This window comes from Rhincodon typus, chromosome 10 (genome assembly GCF_021869965.1).
Source record: "Rhincodon typus isolate 14 chromosome 10, sRhiTyp1.1, whole genome shotgun sequence".
Classification (NCBI taxonomy): Eukaryota; Metazoa; Chordata; class Chondrichthyes; order Orectolobiformes; family Rhincodontidae; genus Rhincodon; species Rhincodon typus.
Genome location: NC_063341.1, coordinates 46,017,555 through 46,031,701, shown reverse-complemented (window position 1 = coordinate 46,031,701; position 14,147 = coordinate 46,017,555). Strand labels below are relative to the sequence as shown.

At 40.0% G+C, this 14,147-nt stretch overlaps 1 protein-coding gene across 2 annotated transcripts; it reads left to right on the top strand.

Annotated features, from left to right (window-relative positions):
- The first annotated feature begins 1,668 nt into the window (after positions 1 to 1,668).
- Positions 1,669 to 13,607, top strand: LOC109933268 (tetraspanin-1). Of its 2 annotated transcripts, none has more exons than XM_048602374.1 (8): positions 1,669 to 1,788; positions 6,530 to 6,607; positions 9,461 to 9,667; positions 10,596 to 10,670; positions 11,201 to 11,299; positions 12,010 to 12,150; positions 12,248 to 12,331; positions 12,757 to 13,607. In XM_048602374.1, exons 1-8 carry the CDS (start codon positions 1,681 to 1,683, stop codon positions 12,811 to 12,813), a joined length of 849 nt encoding a protein of 282 aa, XP_048458331.1. In that variant the 5' UTR covers positions 1,669 to 1,680; the 3' UTR covers positions 12,814 to 13,607. The 2 variants fall into 2 exon arrangements, with proteins under 2 accessions (XP_048458331.1, XP_048458332.1); XM_048602375.1 differs by lacking the exon at positions 1,669 to 1,788 and adding an exon at positions 2,567 to 2,695.
- The last annotated feature ends 540 nt before the right edge of the window (positions 13,608 to 14,147 follow it).

The window sequence follows — 14,147 nt, the reverse complement described above, 5'->3', positions numbered from 1 at the left end:
TAGTGCTTATGATACATTCTCTAGAACTAGCCATGCCCTAGCCAAACTGTTCTTGTACAACCACAGTACCAGAGATTACAAAAAAGAGGAAAATTGCATAATATATCCTAATTACTAAAAGCAGTCAAATCTTGTGTGGCTAATTATGCTCCATCAGCCTATTCTCAATCATCAGCAAAGAGATGGAAGACGGTAGTATTATTCAACAGTGCTTAAGCAGTGTTCCTAATGTACCAGCACCGTTTAGCCACAGAAATCATGAGCAAAAGACCTGAACTAAAAGAAGTGAGGTAGGAGTGCTTGCAATTGGTGTTGATGGCGAATGAGCAAGAAACAAGATAGTAAAAGTCGAAACTGGACTGAAATCAGAACAACCCAGACTTACTGATGATGCAGGAGAGTTGATTTGGCAAACAGAAAAGAAGACAGTAAAAGACTTCAGAAGAAACAGAGCTTATTGGAATGGACCAACATGGAAAATGCAACTTATTGTGAATTAAAGAGAACAAATGTATTTTGCGATGATACTGAATGGTGTGGATGAACAGTGACACCTAGGGGCTCAAATAAATAACATGCTGAAAGTGGAGTTGCAAAGTTGTAGGAGGAAATTTTAACCATGAAGAGGGTAGGCTTAGGTTGGGCAATGAAACCTTTTGGAAATACAGTATCAGATACCTGACCCAAACCTATCTGCAACCCACCCACATAGCTTTACTTGAGGTGGAGGACAGGATGGGGACAGGGGTGTGAACAACCAACAAACCCTCTTTAAGGACACTCAAATGTGACAACGAGGCTGCGAGCTTCATTGTTATTCAGCTTTTTCAATGTTAACCCTTTATGCCTCTGTTTCCCAGGCCTTAGGAAACCTGACATTGAAATCCTGGCAAAAACTTGTCGATCAAGTAGATGAGTGCCACCTACGTCCTGTGTTGTAAGCGAAAAGTTGCAAGAGACATAAAAATGATCAAATAAGTGAGAGCGATCATGTCCAATCACTGAGGAGCAACTCAAAAAGCAAACAAAATTACATTAGGAAAGCAATAGGTTATCCAATCTCCTCCCTCCTGCCAGGCAGGGGAAATCCACCCGAAATACATGGCTTTTCTCACAGTCTCTTGCATGGGTCATTTCTTTGTGAAAAGTACAGTCATCCTTTCAAGATTCTGCTGCTAGAGAAGAGGGAAGGAAAGTTACATGAAGCTGCAAAGTTCTGTGTTTTGGGTGCAGGCGATTAGGACCTTCCTGGTGCCAGGGGAGATCACTGCCACAAGATCCAGATTTCACTGGGAAATCTGAGCTAAGGGAATGTTCTAAGTGTGAAAACTGGCCTTTCCCATGCATGAAACGTTAACTCTGATTATTTTCTTCACAGATTATGTCAGACCTGCTGAGCTTTACCAGCAACTTCTGTTTTTGTCCTTTCCCATGTACTATTCAGTCAGCTGGGATATAGGGACAGGCTGAGTGCCATGTTGTTTGAGCATCCCTACAATGGATGTTTGGCAATTTAGTTAAACATTGTGATCAGATAAGGAATATTCCCCTTTCCATGAGGCTATGATAATGCATGCAGCTGAAATAGATGATGTCAATTAACAAAGGAATGACCATCTCATTAAGAAAAGGATTTGTGGGCTACCTAGATCAGTACAAATAGCCATGAGTGAGTAGTTGATGCAGAGAGAATTCAGAGTCATCAAAGAGTACAGTATGAAGATTGCTGATCTACTAGGACCCTGGAAGCACCATGTTAAGGAAGACAACTACTCATTGAGATGTGATGTAAGATAGAACTTCAGTCTTTGCCTGTGTTTTTTTTTTGAAGTTGGCACTGGCAAATCCAATTTATGTCTTTGGTTTACCAGGATTTGTTATGGAGTGGCTTATCATCAAAATGAGATGGGAGAATGTTCTCTTAAGAATGGCTGCAACTTAAGAATAACACCCCTTTTTAAAAGTGGTCAAATTTTCTTGCAGTGTAACACTTCTTTTTTTTTAAAGAAAAAGCCTCCTTAAGTAGTGTTGTGAGCTCTCCTGACTACTTCAATCTTTAAGATAAGAGGGGAAAAACTTAAGGATCTGAGGGGTAACCTCATGCAGTGAGTGATGTGTGCATTGGAATAGGCTGCTGGAGAAAGTGGTTGAGGCAGTTACAATAGTAATAGTCCCTCATTTGAAGAGGGCATGAATGAGAAGAAGAGTTTGGAGGGATATGAACCAAATGTGGGCAATTGGAACTAGCTGAGTGGGCAGCATGCCCTAGTTTAGGCTGAAGGGCCTGATTCTATGCTGCAACACTAGGCCTAACTTGTAGAAGGCCCATTATGACGAATTGATTCTATTTAACATTCCTGAGTCATACAAAAGATGCAATGTCAGGGCAGGTATAAGCGGCTTTGACGTGTCACCATTTCCACGAACTATAGCTCCTCACAAGAGGGCGCAAACATAAGCACCTGTCCTGCTATGTAAATCAAAGCTAAATTCATCAGTAGGTCCAACCCACTGCCGAGGACAATTGGTTAAAATTGATGTCAATTAAAGCGATGACCTAAAAATCCCCCCCCCCTCCTTAAATACGATGTGCTCACCTGGTGAGGCACCTGTATTTGGCTAAGAGGGGAAAAAAGTAGGTGCCTTGACTAAATTGTATTTCTGGTCTATCTAGACCGTACCTACAAAGTAAAAGGTAAGTTCTATAAAATTCGAGAAAATGTATTTTGGGCTTGCGTTGAGCGTCTTTTTAGTAACATCTAAAAGTTTAGACCTTGTCCTGACTCTTGGCTTTATAGACTAAACTTTTAAAATTACTGTCGCTACACTTAAGATATTCAGTGCAATTTTAATCTTTTTTTGTCTAAAGTCAAGCCGCACTCTCTTCTTAATCCCACGCCTCGTCGAACGGCTTTTATTCCCCTGTTATGGAAACTTTGGTACGAAACCACCTGCCCATCTGGATGACGAGTCAAACACTGCTGGCAAGTGGCTTTTTTTTTAGAAAAAGCTACGAAATAATCTTAGCCAACAAGTTCCCCTTCCTACGGGCCGGTAAGATGTTCTCCGTAAAGCTAACGAATGCATCGCTTTATTTCCTGCTCTGGTCTCGGACACGTCGATTATACAAGAAGCGCTACGAGGCACCAACTGCAATCTGATTCAACGATCAAAGTGGAGTCGGCAAGTCTCTCTCTCTCTCTCTCTCTCCCGGCCTGATTAAAGGGAACTTCCCCCACTTGTTTGGGGGAGTGAAAGGCCTGGTTCTCAGTTAATGGGAGATGGTACTGTGCCAGAAGTTTTAATCTGTATGGTACGCTGTAATGGGAAGCATTGACTTGCTGCAGAGCACCTTCAAACCTGACTTACCCTCTGGAAGCCTTGGAAAACTTGAGTTTGCTCTACAACAGCTTGCCTCGTGCTAATCTATTATTTCAACCAACTGACTTGCAACTGATCTAATCTCGGTAATATCAACAAGCTAACCAAGTGGTCAAAAATAGGAATTTTGGATGGATACATCTGGTCTAAAATAGATTCCAAACTTTGTTATATTGACTCTCTTAAACACTTGCAAACCCAACTTCTGGTTCAGTTAAATACTAAACCAGGAGTCTGATTTGAAGTTGGCTATATGCTGGAAAAGGTCCACCACTAATCGTGACCTGGTCTGAACTAAAGCCCTGAGCACCATTGTTGTATTCACTGCTATAATAATCTACAGTTGTGATTTTAAACACATAGCATTTACTACCTTAATTGAACAATTTAAACTTACAATATTCTCCTGCATGAGTTTCCCCCTCTGCAAATCACTAAAGCTATTTTGAGTTTTAATGAGTTCCTGTTAAAGTTGGGTTAATTAAAAATCAATGATCTCTACCTTAGTCTAGGAATAAGTCTTAGTTAGCAAATCTACTGTTTAATGTGCTGAATATGTTGTGTACCTTGCTTGTTAGCCTTTTATTGCAGATGTAGATTCTGATGAATAAAGTAGGGACCCAGGTTCAATTCACCCTCTGAATATCTGTGGAGTTTGCATGTTCTTCCCCCATGTGTGCATGGCTTTCATCTGGGTGCTCAGGCTGCCTCCCACAGTGCAGATACCTAGGTTAGGTAGATGGGCAATTTAGCATGGCCCTAGTGTCCTAGGATGTGCAGGCCAGGTGAATCTTCCATGGGGAAATGGAGGTTCCTGGGGATAGGGAAAGGAGGTCAGTGGCTCTAGGTGGGATGGTTTTGAGTTGATATGGCCTGCTTCCACACTTTAGGGATTCCATGATCTCTGGTTTGCTTGTCTAAAACCAAGATTTTCATTGAGAGTTTCCAAAATGAGGGGCAAGGCCTTCCCATAACACTGAAGTATCCAACTTGCCTACAATGTCAGTTATACAGTCACTTCTAGACAAATGAATGTCATGTGTTCTTTACTCCTGCAAAGTGTAAATTATGCTGACCTCTAACTATTGTGCATCCTCCACTTTAGTGCTGGGCTAGACCTAGCAGGTGAGAGGAAAGATTCTCATGGTCTACCTGATCTATAACTCAAATTCCCCCTTCTTTCTCCTCCTCCCTCCCTGCCATTGCTGCACACCCATCAGCCACCTCTCCAGGGGAAAACCAACCCAATGTCCTGGCAGACCTCCAGTGCAATCATGTACTTCCCATATTGCAGTGACTAGCACTGCACACAATATTTCACTTGTGGTCTAACCAATTCTTGTTAGTATTGAACAGTACATCCTTTCTTTTGATATTCTATACACACACCAGCTAACTAAGACCAGCATCTTGTATGCTGCCTTCAGCACCCTGTCTAACTGCTGCCATCTTTGGGATCTAGGAACTTGCACACTAAGGTCCCTCTGTTCCTTACCACTATGTATATTACTTGCGTCCCAAAATGCAACATTAAGATGTACTCTTCCAAATGTGAATAGGAAAGATTTATAGGTCAAAAGCTGGCAAGTGGGACTTGTTCCAATGAGGAAATTGGGTAGCCTAAATGAGTTAGGCTGAACAGTCTTACAGCATGGAAACAGACTGTGACTGACTCAACACTTAACTGTTTTCTTCCCACAAACTCAGACCTGCGAGTTTCAAAGCAAACTGTTTTCTCCAACAAACCCATACTTGTGTCCCCTGATCAATCAATGCCTTTCCAAGTATTGATTTTTAATCCTGTTCTTGTCACTCTTTCCAGTGGCATCCCAACCACTGTCATTACCTGGCCTATCCCTGCTGTTATTCCTTTGTTCAAAGGAATCCCATTCTATCACCTCCAGAGTCCAACATACAATACAGAAACAGACCCTTCAGTTCAACTCATCCATGCTGACCAGATATCCTAAATTAATCTAGTCCCATTTGGCCTATATACCTCAACTCTTCCCAGGCATGTAATTGTTCAGATGCCTTAAATGTTGTACCAGCCACCACCAGTTCTGGCAGCTTGTTCTGTACACATCACCCTCTACATGAAAAAGTTACCCTTCAATCCTCTTTATATCTGGCACTTACTTTAAAAATATTTTGAGCACAACAAGTTGCTGGAAAAGCCCAGCAGGTCTGGTAGCACTTAAGAAAAATCAGTAAATGTTTTGGGTTAGGATCAGTTCTGAGGCAAGGTCACCAGACCCAAAACATTAACTTCTTTCTTAGATGCTGCCAAACCTACTGAGCTTTTCTAGCAACTTTTTTTAACAGCATCTGCAATTCTTTCAGTTTTTCAAAGAATTTAAACTCTGCCAAGGCTCCAGCAACCTCCTCCCTTTCTTTCTCTTTCCTCTTCTTTCCCCCACCCCTCCATGCCTGGTATATATCTCATTAGTTTGAGGATTTGTGTAAATAGGGCTGCTGAAACATTGTTACCCCATCACTAATATTGTAGGATCTGAAATCACTGGCTATAATGCACTCTTGTCTTGTGACTACAGATAAGGATTAAAGACCTCACCCATGGCCTCTGGCTCCACCCACTGACTTCCCTTTGTTTGTAATGCCCTACTGTTTCAATGTTAATCTTGTTAACAACATACCTAAATGCCTTGGATAACGAGGTGTAGAGCTAGATGAACACAGCAGGCCCAGCAGCATCAGAGGAGCAGACAAGCTGACGTTTCAGGTCTGGGCCCTACTTCAGAAAGTAGTGGTTTTAGCTCAAAATCCTGACTTGGACAGGAAATTGCAGGTAGTGGTCCCATGTATCTAAAGTCTGTCCTTTATGAAAGTGATTGCAGGCTTGAACGATTGAGATGGTGGGGGGGGGGGGGTGGGGAGCGAAGTCTCAAGACCTCAACTACTTCCCAGTATTACAAGTTAGTTGGGAGACTTACTGATATCTGGAAGTCATTGAATAGAATACAATGAATCTTCAGAATTTTTCCTAATACTAGGGATTTGAATTATTGGTACTTCAGTGGAAAAACTTGTCTTTCTGGATTGGTCACAATTGTTTGAGTTATATTTTTGGTTTCACCTTTATAGATTACATAATACCAAGCTTAAAGTTTTTGACTTGTCATTGCAGGTTTTCGCATTACAAGTGAAAATGGGGTGCTTTACCGTCATCAAAGTTTTGATGATCCTATTCAACCTCTTCATCTTTGTAAGTACATTCAAGTCTTTGGGGGCATGAAATGGAGGGCATGCTTTGACCTACTGCAATACTTGAATAACAAAATAGTAATGTCAGCTGAACATGTCTCCACTAATTGACTTCTGCCTTGTTTCCTATTCCCCTTCTGCCCTAAAGTTATAATGCTGTACCCACATTGTACACTTTTAAAATACTAATGAAATAGATTAGTATCTCTCTCCAGCTATTTATCATTACCTGTGACAAGGAGCTAGTCACTCTTTTAAAAATACCTTTTTCCTCCTTTCTAATTCCTGATTTGTTTTCCCCCTTTCCTGGGTCTAGTCTCTTGTATTACTGTCCTACCACAAATGGAGCAAACTTGATTTTTCTCTGCCTGATATTACTAAAATTAAGCTACTGTATCTCCATTCCATTTTGCCATATCCTTTATTTCCAGAGCAAAAATCTAACTTTTGGTCTTGCAAACAAAAGTCCCTAGATAGCTAACACTTTTAATCCTGAGATTGGGGGCCCTAAATTCTCCACCCTCTGCTGGCTAGGTGGGGCAGTCCTGTCAGCACCTCGAGTGACTCATTCTAAAGTACAAAATTGTTTCATTACCCTCCATCCGAATGATGCAGTTACTGAGAGTTTGTGAGCACCCCAGTATATCCTTAAAGACTGGAAGAATACAAGGTCTACATAGCTGTCCACAACTGCAAGACTACACTACTATTTTAATATAGTACATAAGTAGTGTTGAACATGCAAGAAGTTTCATCCTCAATGACCCTTCCAATAAAAGTCAACATCTAGTTTAAACCTTCCTGAACCTGCACTTCACTTTCATATTGCATGAGCATGTACATAAAACCTCCATTATGCTTCTAATATTTTCCAACTGCTTTTCTAATTGCCTGAAAGAATAATTTCATACTGTTCATGTTGTTCTCTTACTACCAAGTGGACTTTTTAAACTAGCCTCATTGTGTTTTCCTGTAATATAATCAAGCTTGCATGCAGTCCCCTTGGCATTGTAATGCAGTTTACTATTGTATTATTCAGTCTCTTCTGAGCAAGTGTTCAGAAGGCACCTGGAGGTGGGTAGTGATGGCACAGCTGAGTTCTTGAACCAGTATGGTTTGACATGCTGAATGGCCTTGATTGGTTCTTCTGCACATAAAATCATCAAATAATAGTTGAAGGATCCTGTATACTTGTTCAACAAACTATGGTTAAGTAGCCCAGCAGTGTGCCTACAAAACAAGAGGAGTTTCCTTTTTTAGTGGACCTTTGGCCCATTAAATTAATACAGTCAGTTCTGCTATAACATATGCATGTTAGCTTTAACACAATTCTAGAATTTAGACTTCTAGTTGTAGAACACAAACTTTTCTTACCTGACTCCAGCACCCTAAGTTTAAATGGCACTGCAATTATACAGTTTTCTTAATGCAGATTCTATAAGAATAGAACTATTATCAGAGCCAACTGCAGTGCTTGAGATCAACTCCAGGACAAATGAAGGAATTTGTGTGGAGCTAGAGAAAGTAGGTGAGGTCCTTTTAACTGCATCAGTATTGGCCAAAAAAAAGCCATGGTGATTCTATCTTCTACAACATGACAATAAAGATGTCTTTGGGTGCCTTAAAGCCTTAAGATACAAAAGTTCCCCAGGACCTTATTCTCTTTCCTAGAATGCTGAGGGAGACAGGTGCAGAAACTGCTGGGGCCTTGTTCAAAACTGTTCTGTCCTCCACCACCACTGCACCCCCCCCCCCCAACCCGAGAGCTCTTGAACTAGAGAATAGTCAATGGGCAACAGGGCAAACCTGAGGAAATTAACTAGAAGGAAGGAAATTTATTAGATCTTTAGGGGTAGGATTCAGTCATTTGGAAAACAATAGTCAGCATCACTTTGCTGGGAAGCTTAGTCTCAAATGCTAGTTGAGGGCAGTGTGGTAGATGTTGTCTGTATGGACTTAGAAGGGTCTTCAGCCTTTTGACAGGCTGATACCCTGTGATTTCCTTTTTTGTATCTAGTGAGCTGGCTTCATAGACTGCAATGGAGGGCTGCTTTTGAGTAGATGGATGGGTCCCTGTTGTAGTTTTTTTGATTTGAGAATATAGATGGCCTGATGAAAATTTACTAAAGCTTCTGATCTCTAGATAAGAGGAGCATTGCCAGAAAATACAGTAAGATTCTAAATCTGCTGGAGACCTAGGCAGAGAAATGACAGATGGCACTTAATCCACAAGAGGTGATGCATTTTGGGAGACTTAATGGGGGATGCACACAGCAGCAGGGGGTGGTCAGGAGAGAAGTATAAATGGCAGAATCCCTAGTAGTATCAACACAGATCTGGACACTCCGGTCCATGGTTCCCTGAGCAGCAATGCTAGTGGATGAGATGGTCAAGAAGGTGTATAGCATACTTCCATTGGTTAGGGCATAGCATATAACAATTAGGTGTGTACTGAGATGAAGCAGATATAGTAGCAACTCTCTAAGAGGCAACTTGACAGATCTGACCAAATAGGGACTGCAGAGGTGAAAGGCATTGTGCCAAAGCCCAGTCTTGGTGGACCAATGAGCCTGTTCTCTACTGTTTTCAGTGACTTCTCTCTGCAACTGCATGCCAGTCTTGGTTGGCTTTGAACATTCCTCTAGACAAACTAGGAGCTGGAGCTGACCATCTGACTTGAGGATCTCCTGCTCAACCTGTGTAACAATATTATTGCTATATTTTAATCCTTTGAAACCATTACATTGGCTGCATTATGACCACTTTAATTCTCTTGTTTCTAGTATACAAATGTTAAGGACAGTTTCTGCACAAGTGAAATTGATCATAACTAATGTCTCTTCCACTGTTGCAGCTTGCTGGAGGAGCTCTTCTTGGTGTTGGAATATGGGTCAGTGTGGATGGAAGCTCTTTCATACGAGTCATTGGACCAGTGTCATCTCAAGCAATGCAATTTGTCAATGTTGGTTACTTTTGCATAGCAATTGGTGCTGTGTTAGTCCTCCTTGGATTTTTGGGATGCTGTGGAGCACAGAAAGAAAGCAAGTGTCTACTAATATTGGTAAGTACTAATATTACATCACTGATACCTTGCACTTTGTCTCTTGGTTCAAGAGATCCACTTGGATGATTTCCATTCTCTCAGGTAAATTACTAAACTGCATAGGTACAAAATTTCCCTGATTACTCAAATTCCTCTTGGAAGGATTTTTTGTTTTGAAGCTTAATGTTCTGGAAGAATTTTAATCCAGATGCTAAATCTGTAAAATGGTGAGTGGCCCAGTAGTCTCAGCCAAAGATCAAGAATTCTTTCTGTACAGATTCTGGATCAAATGTACAGAAGCAAATTGGTCATGGTCAAATCTAATTGGCCTATTCTTGCTTCCTGATCAGCATTAACTTGGTCAATATTGTGTTCCAACTGCTCAACTAAACTTGATTGAAGGCTTGAATATCATCTTTTGCACTTCCAGATTTTTGAATGTCCCAGCAGTTGGGGAGGGACTTGAACCCAGACCTCCTGACTTGGAGATGGGACATGTTACCACTATCACGAACTCCTCCTGCCCACAATTTTCTAACAAATTATTCAGGGGTGTATCACCTTACATGGCAGATAAGGTTTGATCATGGACTTCTTCCTGGTCCATAGATAAAGAAAAATACTGTGCTAGAAGGCCTTTTTTTTTTGCATTTTTAGTTTTTTTTTTTTAAAAAGACCAACCACCTCCTGACATACAGCCCCACCTCCAAGTGGGTTAAGAGGGTTTGGGACTTGAGCCAGTCCCTCCTTACCTCAGGCAGGGCCACTACATAACACAAGCCCATAGCCTCTTGTTTTGGACTACCTGTTGGTGCTTGCTTATAACCTTTCAACTGAAGTAGCAGTGACTTTTTTTTCTATGAATGCAATTATAGACTTTAATAGAAAATAATGGTATTCCAGGTCAGCTGTGAGTAGACTAACATTCCATTTCATTTCTTTCTAGTTCTTTGCCATTGTTCTGATCATCTTTATTGCTGAGATTGCTGCTGCAGTTGTTGCTTTGGTGTATTCTTCCTTTGTAAGTACAAACATTCCTCCAGCACTAAAATTATGGAGGATAATCAAATTTTTTAACTTGAATTAAATAGGTATTTAATGCTGGTACCACACAACAAATGACTTGACATAAATTGCCTATAATATTACTTCTCAGTTTTCTCCATGTGGTAACTTTCCCTTCAACACCAGTTTAGAAGCACAATAAAATTGTTTTGGTTCAAATGGGGAATTAATTGAACAGAGTTCTGAAAATAAATGAGTATTAACAAGACTCTGCACACAAGCTTAAATTGTTCACTTCAATTTGCATATTGCCTTCCTGACACTATTTATTTAATGTCATCTTTAACATCATCCACTCCTTCTCTTCCCTGCTTTGCTGCTCTAGTCTGCATCCTTGTGGAGACAGATTATAAAGTAGATTCCTACTTTATGCAGTTACCCACTTGAGTTAGACCTGACTCTTCCTTCACCTGTTGCACTACTGTCTTTTTTTTGAACTGCTGCCATATTTAAACTGAGTGCTTCAACAGCTTTTTTTTTTTGTAGGCAGAAAGTCTTCTACGTGCATGGGTTACTCCAGTACTGCAAAATGACTATGGAAGAAGAAACGATGTGACTGGTATCTGGAATACTACAATGAGTGAAGTAATTGCTTTTGTTTTCCTGTAACAGCAACAAATCTTCCTTGGTCAAAAGGCTTCAACAAATCCTCAACTATGCTGTAAATCAGTTGTCACTAGTTAAACAGCAGCTGGCTTTAGATTAAAGGAGGAATGTCATTGAGAAGTCAATAGATGTTTAATTGTAACTTTTTGAGCTTTCTAACCACTATCCCAATTCCTGACTAAAATGGATACCATTATACACTGGCAGTAACATTTGAGCTAGTCCCAAAAATTCTCTATCTGCAGGTCTCCCCTAGGATAAGCTCTAAACAAAGTGACTCGTTCTCACTTCTTTAACAGGAAGCATCTCTTTAGGATTGGCTGCAAAGCAAGGGAAAGTTGTAATAACTGACAAAGTAGTGAGATTAAGGAAAATGTAGCACTGCAAGAATAACTTCAGATTGGAGAGGGTGTTCCAGGTATAAGGCCATTGTTGATGATTAAGAAAAAAAAAACTTTGGTTTCAGCCTAAAAGGTTCTGTTTTGGGGTGGGGGACAGACTTTGTCAAAGATGAAAGAATCTCCCAAATTGGGACAACTTGAACATTGAGCTAGAATGGCATTGACTTGTGAACTATCTTTGCCAATGAGCTGTTTGTAATCTCCCTTGCATGGCAAACTGTTAACTTTATTGCTTAGTGTTGCTGCTAATGCAGAATTGAATTCTTGTACTTCTCTCTGTCACTGCAGTTGAAATGCTGTGGCTTCAGCAACTACACAGATTTTGTGGGTTCCTATTACTTCAGAAACCACAACAATACCTTTCCAGCATTCTGTTGCAATTCAACAGCCCTGTGTACTGAGACTGCAGCTGCTAAAAGTGATGTACAGGTACTCACTTTCTTTTGCCATCACCTCAATATTCCATAGCTTTAATTCTTTCAGTATTGTTATATTACCCCTTTAATAAAAATTGTTCTACATTTAGGGATGTTTTCGTCAACTTTTTGACATCTTGAAGGAGAATGCTAACATTGTAGGAGGGATTGCAGCAGGAATCTGTGCATTAGAGGTATGGTTTTCTGATCTGAAATCAAAGATTTCCTTTAGTGCCAGCCTTTACATGTTCATAAAGTAGAATTTACTGTCTCATTCTGAACTCTCTGCACTTGCATAATTAAGTGCATTTCAAAAACTGAACTAAAATCTTGGCCTTAATTTATCAAACCTCTGAACTTGGTTGAATGTTGTTGTATTCCCTAAGTGTTAACTATAAATGTAAAAATTTTGAACACTTGCCTTGTTATGGAGGTAAAATTTGTACCCTCACTAGACACTTTGCTTTTTTTTGGCCAAGGAGCACTTTTGCACAGTTTGCCCTCTAACATTGCCTGTATGAGCTGAGGTAGAGTTACTGCAATTTTGTAGTCAAATGCAACCTTTTGAGCCTCCTTTATTATATAGCTCAACTTGTTGACTTCGCTAACTGTTTTTCAGATTGCAGCAATGGTGGTGTCCATGTACCTGTACTGCAAGATTGATGGCAAAGAATGAAACATGAAAGCTAACTTGGCAAGAAATCCTTAACCTTTTCTGATCTGAGAATAACAGAACTTCTGACATGAAAATCAGTGCCAAATAGGACATGTTTGATACTTGAAGTTGAATACTTCTAGCAATGTTTCTGCATCTTTAACAAGTCAATCTACACTTAAATTGCTAGTGCATTTTAATATTTAAGGCCAGCAACTTGAGTCACTTACTGATGATACTAAATGCAAAAGTGTCATTGATCTCAAGGCTTGTCTTTTTCCTCCATCCCTACATTTTTGGGAAATGTAGAGAAGTGACACCATTCTAGGAATTAACTGTTGTATCATACTTTCTCCTCTTTACAGTCTGAACAAAAGCTACCATGTCTAAATTTAATGTGAATGCAGTCCAGTGCAGCAATATCAACAGTCAAGTGATCCAGATGTCTTGCTTGATCTCTACAGCAAAATAGCACTGACCACATAACTGGAGCATTGGCTAATTTGTGCCCTGACCATAAGAGTAGAATGCAATATTCTTGTTTTTTTTTAAAAAAGTCACTTTGTTACTGAAAGCAATTGGAGGAAAGATGAATTGATTCTTAATTCTCTACTATTGAACTGGATAAATTACTTGCTATGTACAACATGAAGCCTAGATTCTTACGTGTGTGTATATATGCCATAAGATATCAAGCTGCTTAGCTTGGATTATGAAAGCTCTATTTCAAAATAGCTTGCATTTGTATAGCTTTTATGTATGTTTTTGTCACTTTTTAAACTTGTGAAGCAAATAAAGTCTAACATTGAAAAGGGTAACAGCTTTGGACTTTGAATACAAAGGATTATCTAAATGCAAACATGGCATGTTTTTGTCTTGTATAACTCTTTCCTACCACCTCTTTCAAATGGATTGAGTTCCTTGCTTTTCTCTTAGCATTCAACATGGCATTTGTTTTTTTTCCAAATGTTTCACTGGGGCTCAAGGGGCATGTCAAAACCACTTCATGATGAGACTTGCAGGGATGTAAAGCTTGCTTTAAGATCTTTTTTTTCCATTTGGCTGAGGGAAATTGAGAACTGCCATGTGAGTGAGATTTGGAAGTGTACTTTAAGTTTGATCACTCTGACAAGTAATTGCTTAAAATGCCCATGCTTTTATGTGCAAGCAGTAAGATCACTTGAGGCTTGGATTTGTCTCCCAGTAGCAGCTTTAATTGAGAGGTCCAAAGCTCCTGCTTTAAAGAGCTGTAGTTCTTGGCAATAAGAACTTTCATGGCTTGCTTTAAACAGCATAGCTTTTGGCATACTTCTTAGGATAGTGACTGAATTCAAGTATTCCTTATTGTTGTAGAT